At 43.1% G+C, this 20,959-nt stretch overlaps 1 protein-coding gene across 1 annotated transcript; it reads left to right on the forward strand.

Annotated features, from left to right (window-relative positions):
• Window positions 1–1,655: 1,655 nt before the first annotated feature.
• Window positions 1,656–14,555, forward strand: APOBEC1 (apolipoprotein B mRNA editing enzyme catalytic subunit 1). Its single transcript, XM_069491015.1, has 5 exons — window positions 1,656–1,697; window positions 10,835–10,862; window positions 12,417–12,814; window positions 13,186–13,304; window positions 14,263–14,555. Exons 1-5 carry the CDS (start codon window positions 1,682–1,684, stop codon window positions 14,410–14,412), a joined length of 711 nt encoding a protein of 236 aa, XP_069347116.1. The 5' UTR covers window positions 1,656–1,681; the 3' UTR covers window positions 14,413–14,555.
• Window positions 14,556–20,959: the final 6,404 nt, after the last annotated feature.

Here is a 20,959-nt window from a genome sequence, read left to right on the forward strand (position 1 = left end):
GTGGGATGTCTTTAGAACATGTTTGTTTGTATGATTTACGATGATCTTTTGTTCTTGGGATGAATAAATACAAGTGAGGAATTACTCTTGGGACCCTTGGTCTGGAAAACCTTGAGTCCCCTGACCCCACTCTTTCTCTTCTATTGTCTCGTTTCTTATTCCTGCACAATGCCCTGTCTTCCACCCTGTCAGCTGGGGAATTTCCTAGCATAAAACAACACAAATTATCTTGCAGTTCTGGAGGTCAAAAGTACAAAATGGGTCTCACTGGGCTAACATCAAGGTGTCATCAGGGTTGCATTTCTTCTGGAGTCTCCAGGAGAGAAATAGTTCCCTTGCCGTTTCCAGTTTCTAGAGGCTTTCCTCATTCCCTGAAGCGTGGCCCCCTTTGAGCCAGCAATCACGTCACTCAGATCTCTGCTGCCATCTTTCTACCTCCATCTCTGATCCTGACTCTGACTCTTCCACCTCCCTCTTGTAAGGACCCTGTGATTAGATTGGGTACGCCTGGATAATCCGGGATCCTCTCCCCATCTCAAGATCCTTAATCAGATCTGCAAAGGCCCTTTTGCCTCATAAGGTAACATATTTATAGATTCCAGGGGTTAGGGCATGGATATTTTGGAGAGATGTTACTCCACCTTTATTCTACCATTATTCTACACTTGCCTTACTTGAAAAACGTGGTCTCTGAAGGACCTTTATTTATGATGTGGGTTATCTGCCCCTTCTTCAAAAGCCTCATCTGCCATTGTTCGAAACAACTGCTTTATCTTGTGGAGGCTGGAGGCTGACTCTCATTGCTAAATAAAGCCTTATGTTTATGGTTCAGGTTTGAGGTTCATGAGGTCTTGAGATTTAAAGTTCAGAAGCTCTAGATTTGAGACCCTACGGGGAGACTTAGGTCTTGAGAGAGTGACCTCAATTCCGGGAGTAGGTGCTGAGACTCAGAGGAATGTGCAGCTTGAATTTCACCCAGGGTTCAGGTAGCAGAGGGCAATGGCAATAGGGAAGTTTAGCCTTCACGTTTTCAAGAAGGATAAAAAAGCAGAGGTGGTCTTGTCCACACACTTAACCTTAGCTTCAAGGAGAGAGAACCCCAAAGACTTGCATGCTAGTTACCTGACTCAGAGGCCAAGGGCCTTCTGATTTTCCATCTATCAGTGCCCCTCCCCTTTCCAAGTGGGATTTATAGCAAAGAGCAAAGTGAGACGAAGTGAGAAATAGACAAGTAGTAGCTGACGGTCAAGGCCACAGTGTCCCCACCATGTAACATAAAAACTTTCAGGTTATAGTAACAAGCTCTCTCTTAACTTTGTTCTTCCTCTCTTTTCTCCATTAACCAATGCTGTGTCTATCTTGCCTTAACCTTAATTTAAAGGAAAGAGAAATGTTACAAAATTCAGATGTCATCAGAGAAGAACTTTGGAATTTGGCATCCCCAGGAATCTACTCTACAGGGTGAGTGTTATTTGCATCATAGGCTTCCTGGTCACTAAAGACCCACATGCCCAGGCTAACTTCCCTCTTAGTCTGCCGCCTGAGACTCAGGAATGAGTCATCCTCAGTCCAAGCAGGTGACAGTGGGCACACCTGAAGAAACAAAGTCCAGGCATGCTGCTGGCAGGAGCAATCAGCACAACGTACAGTTTCAGGTGAAGGAGTCCAGAGACAGAGCGCCATGACTTCTGAGAAAGGTAAAATAGCTCTGCGGGCCTGGCAAACTCTGTATTCTTGAACAGAGAATCAAAAATCATGTGTGTGTGTGTGTGTGTGTGTGTGTGTGTCCTGCTCATGCTTGTGTCCTTGGTATTTTGTAATTTTCCTATCATTGATTAATATATTATTATTCTTAAATAAGATGTATCATTATTATAAAATATTTACATCTCCAAGTGATTTTGACCAAATGACAATAAATCAGTGCTTGTTTCACTGAAATAAAAAGTTAACTAAAAATACAACTGTTTCAATAACAGTTTAAGATAAGAACAGAAGTAATAGCACAAGGGCAACTTGTTAACTAAAAAATGAATTGACAATGATTAATTGATAAATTAATGCGCAATTATTTGGGTATTTAGAAAGATTCACAGGAGAGGGAGAACACTTCAGGATGTGTAAGTAAATGATTTCCGATGGGGTAAGATTTGAGCCGAATCCTAAAAGAAGAGTAGAGGCCGGGCGCGGTGGCTCACGCCTGTAATCCTAGCACTCTGGGAGGCCGAGGTGGGTGGATTGTTTGAGCTCAGGAGTTCAAGACCAGTCTGAGCAAGAGCGAGACCCCATCTCTACTAAAAAAGTAGAAAGAAATTATATAGACAACTAAAAATATATATAGAAAAAATTAGCCGGGCATGGTGGTGCATGCCTGTAGTCCCAGCTACTCGGGAGGCTGAGACAGGAGGATCCCTTGAGCTCAGGAGTTTGAGGTTGCTGTGAGCTAGGCTGACGCCACGGCACTCACTCTAGCCTGGGCAACAGAGAGAGACTCTGTCTCAAAAAAAAAAAAATAGAGAAAAGAAAGAAAAAAAAAATTAAAAAAAAAAAAAAAAGAAGAGTAGAATTTAGATTGAACAAGAAGAGGAGGAGATTCCAGGTTGATTGAATCCTATTGACAAACAGAATTTGAGAGAATTTACAGAGACCTGTTTTTGGAATATAATGATTAGGCTAGAGAAGAATTTATGGAAATAATCTGCAGTTAGACTAGAAAGCAAATTTGAAGTGGTATTACAGACGGCTTTGAATGCTAGGCTAACAGAATGGAGGTTTATCCTTTTGGTGGAGAGAAAGTCTTTGGAGAATTTCTGAATAGCATAGAGATATAACTAAAATAGTGCGTCAGACACATTTACATGGTATTTGATGGGTTTTGGACTGGAAGCAAAGAGACCAGTTAGAAGACTTGCAATGGTGATGGGCATGGTAAGACAGGTGGTAATATACACAGCAGTTTGGGGCTCAAGTAACAATATATTTTTCTCCATTATATTCTCCCTTTATTAAAATTTTCTTTTAAGTGGCATATTGAAGGGAACACAAAGCACATTATTTCGCTGAAGTATCTGGGTACTTTCCCTGGACTTGCCTATGAAGATGGTGTGTTTTATGCCTCAGACCACCCTAAATCATGTGGCTGCTGGCCTTGTCTTGCATCCCAGGGATAGTATTGATCAGGTAGACAGTGAGCATATATCACACTCTCCTTTTCTGCAGTTCTTACGGCCGCTTCAGTTCCTTCAAAGGAAGTAGCTTCTCATCATTAATATGCCCTTCTCCTATAGATACGGGCTCTGTATTTGTAAGGCCCCCTTGGAGCAGATCACTGGTTCAAGGGCCCCAATTTGCACTAAGGTCTGAGAAGTGCCCATTCCAAGATGTCAGGCACTCTGTTCTTCCTTCATATCAGCGCTCAAATTCCCTGTTCCTTTTTTTAAGACCATGAGATTTATTCTTCAGGTCACACTTAGGATAGTGTTTCCTGACTCTGTCCTATTCCCTAGATATCTGGCTAATTTCCCATTTTGGTTCTTCTTTCCAGCTAGAACTGATTTCCATCTACAGGAAACTGTGCCATGCATGGGCCCCCTCTCTGCAATCCTTCTCCTCTCCCATGCAAATGCACAGATGTTACACACTCACACACACACCACACACATACACTCAGGCTTGGGTGAAGCACACCCTGTTTTAGAGGAAATGTGTCCCAGACCTTGTGACTCTTTGTTGAAAACAGCACTTGAGAGTTCAGGTCTGGCTAAAACGGGGGCTGAATCTCTTGTCTGCAACTCCCCCGTAGCCACTTCTCCTTCAGATGGGGGAGCGGCTGACTTTGGTGTCTGTCTCTGACCCCTTGAGAAAGAGTTTCACGTGGGGGAACCTTCTGCTCTCTGTCTCAAACATCGTGGATATCTGCTTCCTTGGAAAAGAGAGATTGGTGATGGTAATTGAGCTTCTTGATCTATGGGCTTTCCTCCTGCCTTCCCAAACAAGCTTCCAAATAACCAGGGCAAGTCGTTAACATGAGTTCTTTTTATTATTATTATTATTATTATTTTATATCACCTTTACAGGTTCTATTAACAGGAGTTCTCATTGTCAAAATAAATGTCCATGTTCACCCAAATAAAACAAATGAGTTGAATTTTTGCCCTCTGTGTTTTGGATTTCTGCACCATGAGTATTCCGAGTCCAGGCCTGGCCAGTGCCGTTTCATCGCTGGGGGCATCCCCAGGGCTCTGAGTCCTGAGGGGCAGGGCCCTCTCAAATCCAGTCCTTTTCCTTGAATCATCCCCACATTATCCAGAGGTTTCTTGCACTTGTAATAATACCCAGGGCTTGTAAGGCCCTGTGTGATCTGGCTTGTCTCCTATCATCGCGTATCTTGGTCACTCTGACCTAGCCATGGTGACCTGCTTGCTCTTCCTTGAACAAGCCAAGATCCTTTCAGTTCAGGTCTTTTGCACTTGCTGTTCCCTGTGCTTGGCATGCTCTCCCCTGCCCGATGTCCACATCTCACTCCCTAACTTTACATTCACATCTCAGCTTTAATACTCCTCTTCACAGAGGCCTTCTCTGACCACCATCTCCAAGATAGTGCCCCCATCACGTTTTTCCTCTTCCAATACTTTTCATAACACTGTCACTACCAATTTGATATTTTTTTTTTTTTTTTTTTTGAGACAGAGTCTCACTCTGTTGCCCAGGCTAGAGTGAGTGCCGTGGCGTCAGCCTAGCTCACAGCAACCTCAAACTCCTGAGCTCAAGGGATCCTCCTGTCTCAGCCTCCCGAGTAGCTGGGACTACAGGCATGCACCACCATGCCCGGCTAATTTTTTCTATATATATTTTTAGCTGTCCATATAATTTCTTTCTATTTTTAGTAGAGATGGGGTCTCGCTCTTGCTCAGGCTGGTCTCGAACTCCTGAGCTCAAACGATCCTCCCACCTCGGCCTCCCAGAGTGCTAGGATTACAGGCGTGAGCCACCGCGCCCGGCCCCAACTTGATATTATATATGTATTTATTGTCACTCTTTCTCTTTTTTTTGAGACACGGTCTCACTCTGCTACTCAGGCTGGAGTACAGTGGCATCATCATAGCTCACTGCAACCTCTCAAAATCCTAGATGTCACATGATCTTCCCACCCCAGCCTCCTGAGTAGCTGGGACTACAGGTGCACCACTACACCCAGCTAATTTTTGTAGGGATGGGGAGAGGCAGGGGGTTGGTCATGAACTCCCGGCCTCAATCAATCCTCCTGCCTCAGCCTTCCAAAGTGCTGGGATTATAGATGAGAGCTATTGCGCCCAGCTCTTCCTCTTAAGCATATAAGCTCTATGAAAATAGGGATTTGTTTTGTTCACTGCTGTATCTCCACTACTTAGAAGAATGCGTCACATTTAGTAGGCTCTCAACACTGTTTTTGAAAGGATGAGAGGATAAATAAGTACATCCACCCCCACCCCCATGCAGACTATAATTTGCCAAGTTCCAGGAGTGACTTAATAATTGCTGGTCATTGGTATCCTCTCCTTGGCTGTTCTTGGTAATATGCCCCTGTGTGACAGCAAACTGATAGGCACAGGGACCAGCCAGGGCTCTCGGCTACTTTAAGGCTTCTTCTGACTACAGGAGGGATCAGGGTTATCCCCACTCCCCGAGGCCCTGTTCGGCAGGAACCCAGACTGCTGTTCATGTCCACATCACCTTTCACTTCCCAGCTCCCGATTCTGGTGCTGACCCTACTGTTCATTTCTTTTCCTAAGAGCAGTGATTGTTCCTTCTTTTCTTTCTCCTTCCAAATTAACAGGATTCAAAGGGAGAATTTGTGCCACCTTTGAGATCCCCTATGCAGCAGGATTTTGCCGTAAATGTCTTCAGTAACCATGGGCTCCAGCTGAAGCCTGGTTCTCTTTTGCTGGTTCAGTGAGGTCTTGCTCTTGGCAATGTCATTTTACTCTTATTACTTATAAAGATATCTTGTCTCCTTTCTCTTGATTTGTGGTATGTATATATATATATATATATATATAGCCAGACACAGTGGCTCATGCTGGTAACCCCAGAACTTTGGGAGACCAAGGCAAGAGAATCACTTGAGGCCAGGAGTTCAAGGCCAGCCTGGGCAACATAGTGAGACCCTGTCTCAACAAAAAATTTAAAAAATTAAATTAGGCCGGGCACGGTGGCTCACGCCTGTAATCCTAGCACTCTGGGAGGCCGAGGCAGGAGGATCGCTTGAGGTCAGGAGTTCGAGACCAGCCTGAGCAAGAGCAAGACCCATCTCTATTAAAAAATAGAAATTATCTGGACAACTAAAAATATATAGAAAAAATTATCCAGGCATGGTGGCACATGCCTGTAGTCCCAGCTACTCAGGAGGCTGAGGCAGAAGGATTGCTTGAGCCCAGTAGTTTGAGGTTGCTGTGAGCTAGGCTGACGCCACGGCACTCACTCTAGCCTGGGCAAAGGAGCGAGACTCTGTCTCCAAAAAATAAAAATAAAAATAAATAAATTAGCTTGTCGAGGTGGTGTACAGGTGTAGTCCTAGCTACATACTAGGACTTGGGAGGCTGAGGCGGGAGGATCACTTGAGCCCAGGAGTTTGATGTTCCAGTGAGCTATGATTGAGCCACTGAGCAACAGAGGGAGATCCTGTCTCTAAAAAAAAAAAGCAACAAATATATATATGTGTGTGTGTGTGTGTGTGTGTGTGTGTATTAAGTCAAAGGAGTCGTGGATTCTCTGCACACTACCAAACATCCTTTCTTTAAATTGAAACTTTAGTTGGGATAATCATAGATTCACATGCAGTTTTAAAAAATAATATGGAGTCTCGGGCCGGGCGCGGTGGCTCATGCCTGTAATCCTGGCACTCTGGGAGGCCGAGGCGGGAGGATCGTTTGGCTCAGGAGTTTGAGGTTGCTGTGAACTATGGTGACACCACTGAACTACTGAATTCTAGAGGGGAAATTCCTTACACTTTGCTCAGTTCCCTCTAATGGTTACATTTTACAAAACTATAGAATCCTATCACAACTAGGATTTCAACATTGGTACAGTCCACCAGTTTGACTTGCACTCGTGTGTGTGTGTCAGAGTGCTCAGTTCCATGCGATGCTGTTGCCTGTGCAGGTGCACGCACTCACCACCACAGCCAGACACTGAACAGTTCCAACGGCTCAGACACCTTTTGTTGTCCTTTTGTAACCAAACCCTCCTCCTTCCTGCCCCACTCCTGTCCCTAGCCCTTGACAACCACTGATATGTCCTTATTTCTTAAATGTTGTCATTTTAAAGTGTTATATAAATGGAATCATACAGTCTGCAACCGTTTGAGATTGGTTTTCTTTTGTTCAGCATGCTTTCCTGAAGAGTCATCCAAGTTGTCGCATGCAGCAATAGTTTGTTGTTTTTATTGCTGAGGGGAATTCCATGGTATGGATATACCACAGACTGTTTGTTTACCCATTCACCTGTTAAAGGACATCTGGGCTGATTCCAGGTTTTAGATATTACACACAAAACAGCTGTGAGCATTCATGTTTCAGGCTTTTGTGTGAACTTATGTTTTCATTTTTCTGAGACAAATGTTCAAGAGTGCAATTGTGCTGGGTAGTGTGGTAGTTGTGTTTTCAGTTAATTACCTTTTTTTTTTTTTTTTTTTTTAAGAAACTACCTTGAGGCTGGGTGCAGTGGCTCACGCCTGTAATCCTAACCTTCTGGGAGGCCGAGGCGGGAGGATTGCTTGAGGTCAGGAGTTTAAGAGTCCTGCTCCAAGGACCAGTTCAACTTGAGTTCTATGTCATGCAACTAACCGTTCGGCTAACAATTTGGCACTCATGGTTAGGATACATATGTGCTAGGCTCAATTCAAGAGTAATGACTTAGTACAAAATGCAGTTAGTTCAAATGATCCTGGCTGGGATGCCAAATTTAGATGTTTATGTTACAAGTATTATTGCTTTCCCTTTTCCTCTGTTAAATATTTATACACACACACACACACACACACACACACACACACACATTCATATATGTACACAGCATGCTAGGACACTGAGTGGGCATTTTTTGCAACCCAAACTAAAAATTCATAGGCATGGGCATGGCAAACCAGATAGTAGAGATAAGAAAGAAAAGCATTCTTACAGAGAAGGCTCTTACCTAGTGATTGGCATAGAGAAGACCAAGTCCTCAAGACCCTCAACTTGACATTTAATGCCATGATGTTTTTGCTACTGTAGTAAATACGATATAAAACAGACATCTTTCCAACACTCTAGGATTCTGATGCAATAATAATAGTGCCTACTGTTTATTAAGCATTGCTGTGTCAGACACCATGCAAATGTTTTATATCATTGTGTTCTTAGTGTCTGTATTTGACAGATTAGGAAACTGAGGTTTAGAGAGGTTAGGGAACTTGCCAAATGTGTTGGAGAGAGTAATTGGCTAATTGGGATTATAGCCCATTTTTTTTCTGATTCTAGAGGTTAGAATTTTGATTGCAACACTATGTTGCTTCTTCAGACTATGCTAAGGCTCATGGATCTCTTAAGTTCATAATATCCCTCAAGAGTCCAAATGAAGGAGATTGTTTTCTTGGGTGTTTTCTTTTTTTTTTTTTCAGGCATGTGCCACCATGCCTGGCTAATTTTTTCTATATATATTTTTAGTTGTCTGGCTAATTTCTTTTTATTTGTTTAGTAGAGACGGGGTCTCACTCTTGCTCAGGCTGGTCTTGAACTCCTGAGCTCAAACGATCCTCCCGTCTTGGCCTCCCAGAGTGCTAGGATTACAGGCGTGAGCCACCTTGCTCGGCTGAAAATGAAGATTGTTGATGCCTGGGTTTTCTGCCTCCTCTGGGGTATGGGGTCCACCCTCCATGGAGGGTAAGGTCCAGGAGAGCCATCTAAGCAAAGTACTGCCTAGGTCACCCCAAACTCAGGGCCTCTGTCCTTTCCAGTCCAGGCTTTCGTGCAGGTAGTGATGCTGATTGGTTAGTAGGCCAGGTGAGGCACAATTTCATAAGCATGGATAGTGGATGGTGATGTGACCAGTGTCATCCATGGGAGTCACAGGACTGCAGTATATAAATCCTCAAATATACATGTTTCCGTTTGTGCATTTAGACAAAATCAAAGTCCCATCAACACCTTTTCCTTTTCCTGTTTTCCAAATTACTCTACACCCGTGATCTGCACCAGTCCCTAAGGTACCCAAAGCTGCCCATTTCTATGTCCAGATCAGGCCTCTGCATCATGTCATAACATGCACTTCCTGGATTTCCAGTTCATCACACAGGGAGAGATTGGTAATCTGGGCTACTTGGGTACCTTGCAATGTTTTCTTGGTGATTGATCTAACGCTAGTTAGTTCCTTCCCTATGTATGCAAACTGTTTCGTGCTTCAGAGATCCAGATTACATGAAGTACTAGACCTTCACTTTCTGACTGAGCATATGGACAAGCGGCATTCAACTGACATCCTTTTTTTTTTTTCTTTGCACTGTCTTTTTTCTTCAGTTTTTTTTTAACACTAGCCAATTTTTCTTCAGATTATTTTTCTACTTATTTCTAAATAAATACCTGAAGTTGAACATACTATATTAGTTTACTATCAACTTTATTCTTCATAATTTAACTTCTTACAAAATAAGATTTTAAATTATTGATTTGGTAAAATTAATCTTCGAAAATTTACTCTTTTATGAAGAGAACATCTGGTATAGTGAAAAGAACTTTGGAACTTTGGCATCAGATATATATACTATTTCTTTTCCTTTTTGTTTTTAAGAGAGAGTCTCTCTCCCAGGCTGGAGTGCAGTAGTGGCACAATCATAGCTCACGGTAACCTTGAACACCTGGGCTCAAGCCAGCTTCCTACCTCAGCCTCCTGAGTAGCTGGGACTGCAGGCCCACTGCCACGCCCAGCTAATTTTTTTTTTTTTTTTTTTTTTTGGTAGAGACGGTGGGGGGTGGGGAAGTCTCACTATGTTGCCCAGGTTGGTCTTGAACTCCTGGCCTCAAGCAATCTTCCCACCTCAGCCTCCCAAAGCACTGGGATTACAGGCATGCGCCACCATGCTAGATCTGAAATTACTATTGCTTAGGTATTAATGATTACATGTCCTGGGCTTGTTCCATTAGAGTTTTGTTATTTCTCAATTAGGTGACAAAAATATTTTAATGGCTAAATGGGTTGTGAAGTAAATAAAGAAGCTACTGCCGTTGGGTTCCATCATAAGGTCTAAGGCATAAGCAAAAAGGAGAGAAGTTAAATAAGGCAGAAAAATAAGGAAGGGGAAAATATGTTTGTACTGGATAGTAGTGAAGGTCATTCAATCATTTATTCAATAAATATCTATTTCAGGCAGTGTGATAGTGTCCGGAACAAGATACACATAATCCATATCTTATATAATTTACAACTTAATGTTATTACAGTCATGTAAATAGGCAATCATGATACAGCATGATAATTGCTCTGATGAAGGAAGTACGGGAGACTATGAGGTCACATAGAAATTACACTCAGGAGCCTGTGAGAAGTGACTTTCCCATTGCACTTAATCATTTCTGTTGGAGCCTTAAGGAGGATTACCTGGTTTGGGATTGGGTGTCTGTGCAAATAGATTTCAGCAGAGCCCTTAAAAATCTTGTTTTGCTTTGGCAAAATGAGCTGGTTCAATACAATTGATCCAGGAGAGAGTCTTTTGATTCCATTTTCTGCTACGATTTGCAGGTTTAGAAGAATAGAGCACTTTTTCTTAGTAACTCAGTTGGTATTTGGATGTTATTTGACGTAATCATCTCTTGGTCAACAGGTCCTTCAACTGGTGATCCCACTCTGCGGTAAGAATGAAACCATCACAGTGCACACTGAACTCAATCAAGACTAAATGGGTCTTTAAGAGCAGCAGGACTACAGCTTTCTTTATTGTTGCTTTTGCCATGGTTCCATTCTTTCTTCCTTTTTACCTTTTCCAACTTCATTCTCTGTGATTATTGCTTTCTGTATCTTTGTTCTTGTGTCCTTTGGTTTCTGTTTAAATAAATTACCTTCTAGATTGCTTCAATCTGTTATAGTTTTACTATTCTTTTTCTCTCTTTAAATCATATGTTTTTATAGCCATTAGTGCAATGTCTTGGGAACTCATTTGTGACTTTGACTTCTTTTCATACTATCTGCCCATTTTCCAGACGTATCATTATAACGGGAGATCACGTTAAGGAATGTGTTATCTCATGAGAAGTGGAAGGACTGAGCTATGTGATAAATGAATGTGATACTTTAGAGACAGTGGGAACTATTAGGATGTAATGAGCTTACAACTTAACCACATTCCAAAGAGGAGTCCTCAGCACAATCCTGTTTGCCTTGAGTCACAGACATGGATAGTGTTAAATCTAAAGATACCATTGACAGCCATTTGAATTTCTTTCTTATGAGGAATTAGTATCCAGAATTCTAATGTAGAAGAATCTTGAGGCCAAATTACTCTTTGCTTAGACTCAACAATGGGATCTTGTCAGCAATTTGAAGTCTCAACAGTTAAAATCTGGTTAAAGCCGGGTATGGTGGCTCACATTTATAATCCTAGCACTTTGGGAGGCTGAGGCTAGAGGATTGCTTGAGGTCAGGAATTCGAGACAAGCCTGAGCAAGAGCAAAACCCTCGTCTCTACTGGAAATAGAAAAATTAGCCAGGTGTGTTGGCCCTTGACTGTAGTCCCAGCTTCTCGGGAGGCTGAGGCAGGAGGGATCCCTTGAGCCCAGGAGTTTGAAGTTGCAGTGAGCTATGATGATGCCACTGTACTCTAGCCTGGGTGACAGATTGCAACTCTGGCTCAAAAAAGAAAAGAAAAGAAAAAAAAATCTGAGTAGAGCCCATCATTGAGCAATAGCAAAGATAAGAATTAGGACATGGTACCTGTCGGTATGAAATAGAAAGATTAGAGTATAGCTAGGTGTGGTGGCACGTGCCTGTAGTCTCAATTACCCAAGGGGCTAAGGTAGGAGGATCCTTTGAGCCTAGGAATTCAAGGCCAGCCTGGGCAACATAGCAAGACCTTGTCTCAAAAACAAAATAAAAAAAGAGATTAGAATTTAACGAAGACAGCTTTAAAAGAGAAACTAGGATACACTTATGCCTGAATTCAAGACTAAAATGCAATGGTATTAGAGAGTGGTCTCCAAATAACATGACTAGGAAAAAGACCTCTTCACTGTGTTTGTAGGAGAAAATCTGATAATTCTAGCTAACTTTGAGGCATAGAAGAGAAAAAAACGTTGCCTGCGATGTCATGTTTCAGATCTGCCTGATAGAAGAGGGGAGGGACTAGGAAATGATGTCTAAGGTCCCCCGAAGGATTGTGTGACAACGTGGAGGTACTTTTTATATTTCAGGAGAAGAATTGAGCCCTGGGAATTTGAAGCCTTCTTTGACCCCAGAGAACTGCGTAAAGAGGCCTGTCTGCTTTACGAAATCAAGTGGGGCGCAAGCCACAAGATCTGGAGAAACACAGGCAAAAGCACCACCACTCACGTTGAAGTAAACTTTATAGAAAAATTTACCTCAGAAAGACGTTCTGACTCTCCCATCAGCTGCTCCATCACCTGGTTCTTGTCCTGGAGTCCCTGTTGGGAATGTTCCAAGGCTATTAGAGAATTTCTGAGCCAACACCCTAGTGTGACTCTGGTTATTTACGTAGCACGTCTTTTTTGGCACATGGATCAACAAAACCGGCAAGGACTCAGGGACCTCATCAACAGTGGGGTCACTGTCCAGATTATGAGAGTCTCAGGTAAAAACAGTACACAAAGAACCTTAATTGTTCATGAGACACTGTGGAGGTAGGAGCTGTTTGTAGGCCAGAAGATTGGTTACCTCAGATGGGAAGTCTCAGAAATAAAAGTCTGGAATAATGTGAGAAAGGACTAGGTCTGAAATCCCTGGCAAGGATAGTATTGAAAATAACAACTCCTTTCTTCAGTCTTGCCACTGTGGCCTCTCAGCCATCTTCACATGAACTGCTCCATTCTTTTTAGGGAGTCTAGCCCAGCTCCAGCGGCAAATAGGTCAGAGGTTTTATGTATGGTACACTTTCACGTTGGGGCTCTCTTTAAGTAATTTAACCATTGTGCTTACGAATGATCCAGATTTGTGTTTCCTTAGAGTATTGTCACTGCTGGAGGAATTTTGTCAACTACCCACCTGGGAAAGAAGCTTCCTGTCCAACATACCCACCTCTGTGGGTGATGCTGTATGCACTGGAACTGCATTGCGTAATCCTGGTAAGTTACTTTAAGGGGAAAAGATTCTAATGCAAAAAGAGGCATCCTTCTTCAAAGTTTTTGTTTTTTGGTTTTTATTGAGACTGGGTCTCGCTCTGTCACCCAGGCTGGAGTGCAGTGGCGTAATCACAGCTCACTGTAGCCTCCAACTTCTGGGCTCAAGCAATCCTCTTGGCTCAGCGTCCCAAGTAGCTGGAACTACAGGTGCTCACCATCACGCCCCAGTATTTTTTTTTGCTTTTTGTTGAGATGGGTTTTCACTATGTTGCCCAGGCTGGCCTTACCCTTCTGGCCTCAAGTGATCCTCCTGCCTTGGTCTCCCAAAGTGTTAGGATTATAGGCCTGAGCCACCGTACCCAATCTTTTTTTTTTTTTTTTTTTTTGAGACAGAGTCTTGCTCTGTTGCCTGGGTTAGAATGCTGTGGCATCAGCCTCACTCACAGCAACCTCAAACTCCTGGAGTTTGAGGATCCTCCCACCTCAGCCTCCCAGAGTGCTAGGATTACAGGCATGAGCCACCGCACCCTGCCAAAATTCTTTCCTGAGAATTTTGAGATATATTCTTTTCATTATCTTTTGGCCATTTATATTGAGATTGAGTTATTTAACTACTTGGTCCATCTTAAGAAAACTTGAGAACAAGATAATCTCTTTGTGGGAAATAAGTGGGAAACGGGAATTGCGTAAACTTGTCTCAGATATATGTGGATCCCTCATTTATTCCATTTTATCATTATAACTGTTGTTACTACAACACACAAGGCTCTATAGTATTTCAAATATTGTCCTCTCCCTTATTGGTATGTGTCATCTTATTGAAGAAATGCAGGTGTCTCATTTGGAGTCTCTTGAAAGTAGTTCAGTGGTCTTCCAATTGACATTTTAAATGTTCATGGTAGTAATAGTATTAATTAAAGTATTTATCCTAAGAATTAAATATAATCCTCTTTTATTCCAGAGTCTTCCACCCTGCTTAAAGATTTCAAGAAGATGTCAAAATCAGCTTACGTTTTTCAGACTTACTCTTCAAAATTGCCATTACCAAACGATTCCCCCCCACATCCTTTTAGCCACAGGGTTGATTCAGCCTTCTGTGACTTGGAGATGAATCGAATGATTCCTTGCCTGTACTGTCTCAAGCACAAACCATGGTGACCCACTAAAGAGTGAATGCCATTAAGAATCTAGAAATGTTCACAAATTACCCCAAAACTTTGTAGCTTAAAACAACAATAAATATTTATTATCTCTCACAGTTTCTGTGGGTTGGGAATTTAGGAGAAACTTATCTGTGTGTTCCTGGCTCGGTGTCTCCCATGTAGTTGCAGTCAAGATGTCAGCCAAGAGTTGGGCGTGGTGGTGCACGCCTGTAGTCCCAGTTACTCAGGAGGCTGAAGCTTCAGTGAGCTAGGATTGCACCACCACACTCCAGCCTGGGTGACAGAGTGAGACTGTGTCTTTAAAAAGAAAAAAGAAAAAAAGATGTCAGCCAGGTTCGTAGTCATTTGAAGGCTTGACTGAGGCTAGAGAATGTGCTTCCCAGGTAGCTCACTGACATGGCTGCCAAGTTGGTGCTAGTGGCTGGTGGAAGGTCTCAGTTTCTTGCCACGTCAGCCTCTCCACAGGCCTGCTTAAATGTCCTCAGGACAGGGCAGCTGGCTTCCTACAGGGCAGGTGGTCTAAGAGAGACCAAAGTGGAAATTTCCATGCCTGTAATGACTTAGTCTTGGAATCATATCTCATTTCTTCTACAGTATTCTATTGGTCACTGAGGCCAGCCATGACTCTGCAGGAGGGAACTATACACAAGGACCTGAATCTCAGGACATGAGAATCACTGGAAGCCATCTAGAATGTTCCCTGTAGGGACTTTCTCTGTGTTTTCAGGACAAAAAAGTACATGGAACCAATTTCTAAGAACACAGCTAGAAAAACAACAAAGGACAAGGTATCATTTATTTTTATTTCTGAATTAGAACATCATAAGATTTAATAGATGATTTATTCATCAGAATTTACAGGATGATTTATTGTTGCAATGACATTAACTCCAAAATTTGAGTAGCTTAACACAAAACAGATTTATTTCCTGCTCTCATTGCAGTTTAATGCAAGTTGGGTGGGAATGTCAGGCCTTGGAGTCCTCTACTGAATTCTCCACACTGAGCCAGCATGGGGGTAGGGGGAGCATTGAAGCAGTGTGGAAGAGTGTTTTTAGGGTCAAGAACTGGCAAGCATCACAGACATGCCGAGGAGAAGGCTGGTGAGGATGGAGGCAGAGACTGGAGCTGCGCCAAGGAAGGCCTGCAGCCTCCAGAAGCTGCCTTGGCAGTGTCATCTGAGCATCACCTAAATCAGAACAGGTATCAAGCAGGTAGACAGCCAGTCTGCTCACACTCTGTCGTACTGGCTGAGTATCAGTCCAACCTATAACACATAAGTATTCTGATAGTTTAACGACGTCTTTCAGCACACTCCGGTAGTTAAGTGAACAGACTGGAGCCGAGGGGCTGCTCAGATCCTAGCTCTGTGACTTCCTGCTTGTGTGACCTTGCGCAGTTACTTCACCTGTCTGTGCACCAGTTCCCTCCTCTATAAAATACACCATTGGGTTGTAGTGAGAATCAAATTAGATAATACATATAAAGCTTTAGAACTGCCTGGAATATAAGAAGCACTCAATAAATGATAGCTATTATTATTCATCATTCCAGAGCTATGTCTCTAATCTGGAAGGTTTTTTTCTCCCCTTTTCCCAGAGCAACAAAGTTACAGATTAAGTGGTTTTTCCTCCAAATGTGTCATGAATGCTTGGGAAACCTACAAGGTACTCTCAGTGTAATCAGTGGAGGGAAACTTCTAAACAAATAGGAACAATTAAGTTTTGTATATACATGATTATATGTACTGAGTTGAATGGGAGAAACAGTAAAATCAGCAAACACATATATGATACCAATCATGTACCAGGTACGAAGTGTTTTCTATATGGGAACTCATATGATCTTAACAACTGCCCCATCAGGTAAGTACTATTATTATCCCCATTACTATTATTATCCCCATTTTATACATAAAAAAACTGGTCAGGTGCAGTGACTCAAGCCTACAGTCCCAGCTATTCAGGAGGTTGAGGTGGGAGGATCGCTTTAGCCCAGGAGTTTGAGGCCGCAGTGCACTGTGATTGACCTCTGAATAGCCACCGTACTCCAGCCTGGGCAACATAGTGAGACCCTGTCTCTAAATATAAATAAATAAATAAATAAATAAAAAGATATAAATGAGAAAACTGAGACAAAGTTTCAAATGCTTTGACCAAGGGCATGTAGCTACTAAGTCTTACGCCATTCTGCCTTCAGAGCTTAAGTTCTTTCTCACACCACTATACTGCCTCACTAAAGAGGAAGCAGTCTTTTGTGATAAAAAGAGCATTTTTTTACAACTTTCTTTACATATGAGATCTATTTTCCTCCAGATTTTACGATTCAAAAATATCCCTTGGGCCAGGCGCGGTGGCTCACGCCTGTAATCCTAGTACTCTGGGAGGCCAAGGCAGGAGGATCACTCAAGGTCAGGAGTTTGAGACCAGCCTGAGCAAGAGCGAGACTCCATCTCTACTAAAAATAGAAAGAAATTAGCTGAACAACTAAAATATATAGAAAAAATTAGCCGGGCATGGTGGTGCATGCCGGTAGTCCTAGCTACTGGGGAGGCTGAGGCAGAAGGATTGCTTAAGCCCAGGAGTTTGAGGTTGCTGTGAGCTAGGCTGATGCCACAGCACTCTAGCCCGGGCAGCAGAGTGAGACTCTGTCTCAAAAAAAAAAAAAAAGCGTAAAATGAATTCCCTGGGACAGAGAAATCTCTGTCAGCCTGAACAACCCTGCTTCCCTGCTTGGTTGCTAAAGAGTCAACAAATACAACAGGACCTGGGGACAGAGGAACAAATAAACTTGAGTCATTTCCTGAATACCTACCTCTTTGTCCCCTATACCTCAGTGTAAGTGAACACAGAGATGGGTGCACCTGTGTATGGACTTGGGTGATGGGTTTTGACCCGCCTAGAGAAAGTCCACACTGCTTACACTGTGTAATAAGAAGGTGCCATTTGTGTGTCCAATGTTAACGATAATCTTAGCTTCACCGAGACCCTGTACTTGCTGAGAACAGGCATCTTCTGAAACTGGCTAAAGCAGTGTTTTTCAAATTGAGGTTCATAAATTCCGAGCATGCTACAACTTTCTGTGTTGCGGCCCGATAGCAGAACAGGGGATGAACACAGAAAGAAACATACAGACACACAGAGATGGTACAAGACTGCAGTGCTGAAAGCACCAGTCATTTTATTTTTATACTCTTTTTGTCCAGCAGCTACTTCCTGGTACATGACTATCTTTAGAGCCCTGAGGAAACGTGTTCCATTCCTTCTGGACAATTGCTCAAGGGAGGCGGATGTTTGCATCTTAACCTCTTCACCGTGTGCAGGACAATGAGACACCTTGGCTTGTGTGCAAGACCTCAGGCCCTTGGCTATCTGCCATAGGGAACAGTTTTTTTTTTTTTTCAACAGGCCGAGTTGGGACCTGTTGACCTCTGGCCACAAGAAGCACGTCCAGCTTCGCTGACTCTGGGCAAAAGCCAATTCCTGCCCAGGGACAGTCCCTACATCTCCCCCTTTTCTTTTAAGTTTGAGATGGAATATGCTCAAAGACCGTCATGATATTTTGATTACGTTGGTTGATTTTTATTTTTCGGTAGGGCCAGCATCTGTAGACTAAAAACAGGCAAAGAATAAAAACAATTAAAATTTCAACATTTGTTCCTATGCTATTAAGGAAAGATTTAAAAGGAGTTAAAGTATTAGCTTATGACAGGCCATTTGCCAAACCTTGAAAGAAATCTTGTTCATTAAATTCTGGCAAATTCTCCTGGAATGTACTGGTTATTTCTTGTTCTAGGCTTTGTAAATCAGCCGTCAGGTTGTGCCCTCCAGTTAGCAGTTGGCGTAGAACTCACCAATGTTTGCTACTGTTAAAAGGAATAGGCGTGACACAAAACCTGGAAGAATTCCAATCTCAACGCAAAAATGACTGAGTAGTGAGGACTTTTTTTTTTTTTTTTTTTTTTTTTTTTTGAGACAGAGTCTCACTTTGTTGCCCGGGCTAGAGTGAGTGCCGTGGCGTCAGCCTAGCTCACAGCAACCTCAAACTCCTGGGCTCAAGTGATCCTCCTGTCTCAGCCTCCCGAGTAGCTGGGACTACAGGCATGCACCACCATGCCCGGCTAATTTTTTCTCTATATATTTTTAGCTGTCCATATAATTTCTTTCTATTTTTAGTAGAGATGGGGTCTCGCTCTTGCTCAGGCTGGTCTCGAACTCCTGAGCTCAAACGATCCGCCCACCTCGGCCTCCCAGAGAGCTAGGATTACAGGCGTGAGCCACCGCGCCCGGCCGTGAGGACTTGAATTGGATCTCCCAGCCATTGGACAATATTTTCTAAGTGTAAGATTTCTCTTTCTAAGCGGCTATCAATTTCCTGTTGGTGTTGCCACAGTCGGTTGGAGTCTTCATGCCACTTATGGATGAAGTCAGCGGTTTGAACAGACTGTTGCAACGCTACTCCTGTTGTAGCGCCGTGGCAGCTATAGATATTAACCCAGCCACAACGGCGATTATAAAACCGATAGCTCTCTTAACTCGGTGGCTCAAGGAAGTTATTTTGTTTAAAAAGGTGGTGATTAAGGCAGATTCACTCCAAGGCCGGGATAAATTAACTGGAATCCAAAGCTCTGTCCCAGCCCTTAAAACATATAAACTTTGTGAACTAGCATTGAAGTTAGCCCATGAAGAGCGGTTCAGGCAAGTATATAAAGAGCAATTACCAAGACAGGAGATATTTCTTGTGGACTCATCCCACCGAACAGAACCTAGCAGTAGCAAATAAGGATAGGACACACAGGCCAATAAAGGCCAAGAGACATTAATATGAAGACTAACCTGAAAGGGAGCAGAGGCTGAATGGTTAAGTGACATATTAGCAATCCATACATTAACTAACTCCCCAGCTGTTAATAGTTTCCATAGATGACCCTGAACATGTGACGTTCCCAAAAGATGAGGTCGGGGGGGGGGGGGGGCTAGACCCTTGTCAGACCATATAATGGTTTCATTAGCATTGGCACTTAGACAGTTCCCCTGGCGATGCCATCGTAAAGAGTGGTTGGTAAATTTTTCATGAAAATCACCACAAGGGCTCTAATCTACAATCTGAGGGTGATCATGTGTTTGTTTAGGAGTCAATCCCCGGCACCATTTCCATTCCAAACGAGACAGGGAAGGACCAACATGAGGCATAGAACAATGAGGTATTTGAGGCTGTCCCTCAGACCAAGTAGTAGGTTTACCTTTAAGCCCTCTGACTGACAACAATACGGTGAAGGCCGCAAAGGTTGAAGTACTCTATTGCAAGCCCCATGCCTCATGGGAAATGTTTAAGCAATGACGACCATATCCAAAACAAATGGGAAAGCCTTCTGCACTAACAGAATAGTTACTAACCAGGCAGCCCTCCTCATTTGGATGGGCGAAACCTGCCTGATATGGTGCCGGCATCCAGGTGGAGTCATTAGTATAGACTAGAACTTCAGGGTCCCCCCAAGAGACAGCTTTAAACAAGGGAGGATATGGCACATAAGTCCAATAAACATGTGAAGAGTTCATAGACCCTACCTGACAGGTGACAATAGCTAACATAGCCAAAAACAGAGTACTCGGGTTACGTGGTTGTTTAGCCTGGGAGATGACTGTCTCAGCTTCCTGAGTCAGCTTTTTGAGTTGGCCCCACGTCGGTGGAACCGCACTTATCGTTCCGGGCGTCGGTCCCCTGGCTTGCGCATTCAGATTCTCGAATTCCTTCAGGAAGTCCTCGGTCCTGGTCCTCTTTGCCATACCACCACTTAAGACGACGAGTGGGGACCCACTCACAGCCCTGTCCTGTGGATACATAAGCATAGCCCCGACCCCACTGTAGAACCTCTCCCTCCTTCCATTCTCCATTCGGTGTGGACACATACACAGGATCACAAACGTTAAGCGGGGGAGAGGACGAGGCCGTGAAATGACGTTCTGCTGCAGAGGAATTCAAAGTCTGCCAATGATTTAAAAAATTAAGGGTAAAGAGTGCTCGTAAGAGATGACGATGAGGAGACTCAGGGACTCCCCCTTTTTGCTTTTGTAAATGAAGCTTTAGGGTGCGATTGGCCCGTTCAATGATGGCTTGACCCTGACTGTTAAAGGGGATTCCAGTAACATGGCGTATGGAATATAGCTGAAGGAAGGTAGCAAGTTTATTAGAGGTATAGGCGGGGGCATTGTCTGTTTTGAGTATAGCCGGAAGGCCCATTACTGTAAAACATGAATATAGACGAGTGATAACAGCATCAGCTTTTTCAGAACTTTGAGCAGTGGCCCACTGAAAGTGAGAATGAGTAATCAACAGTATGGTGAACATAACGAAGACGGCCAAAAAATGTAACATAAGTAACATCCATCTGCCAAATATGATTACCCTTTAAGCCTCGTGGATTATAACCTGGTGGTAAAGAAGGAAGAGTTAAGGGCACACAAGAAGCACAAGAACGCACGATAGCACGAGCTT

This window comes from Eulemur rufifrons, chromosome 16, assembly GCF_041146395.1.
Source record: "Eulemur rufifrons isolate Redbay chromosome 16, OSU_ERuf_1, whole genome shotgun sequence".
Taxonomy (NCBI): Eukaryota; Metazoa; Chordata; class Mammalia; order Primates; family Lemuridae; genus Eulemur; species Eulemur rufifrons.

What these genes read in the sequence shown, in the direction of transcription:
- APOBEC1 (XM_069491015.1), top strand. An exon ending in ACTGGTGATCCCACTCTGCG is followed by an intron (nt 10,863 to 12,416) that starts GTAAGAATGAAA and finishes TTTATATTTCAG; the next exon opens with GAGAAGAATTGAGCCCTGGG. An exon ending in AACTGCATTGCGTAATCCTG is followed by an intron (nt 13,305 to 14,262) that starts GTAAGTTACTTT and finishes CTTTTATTCCAG; the next exon opens with AGTCTTCCACCCTGCTTAAA.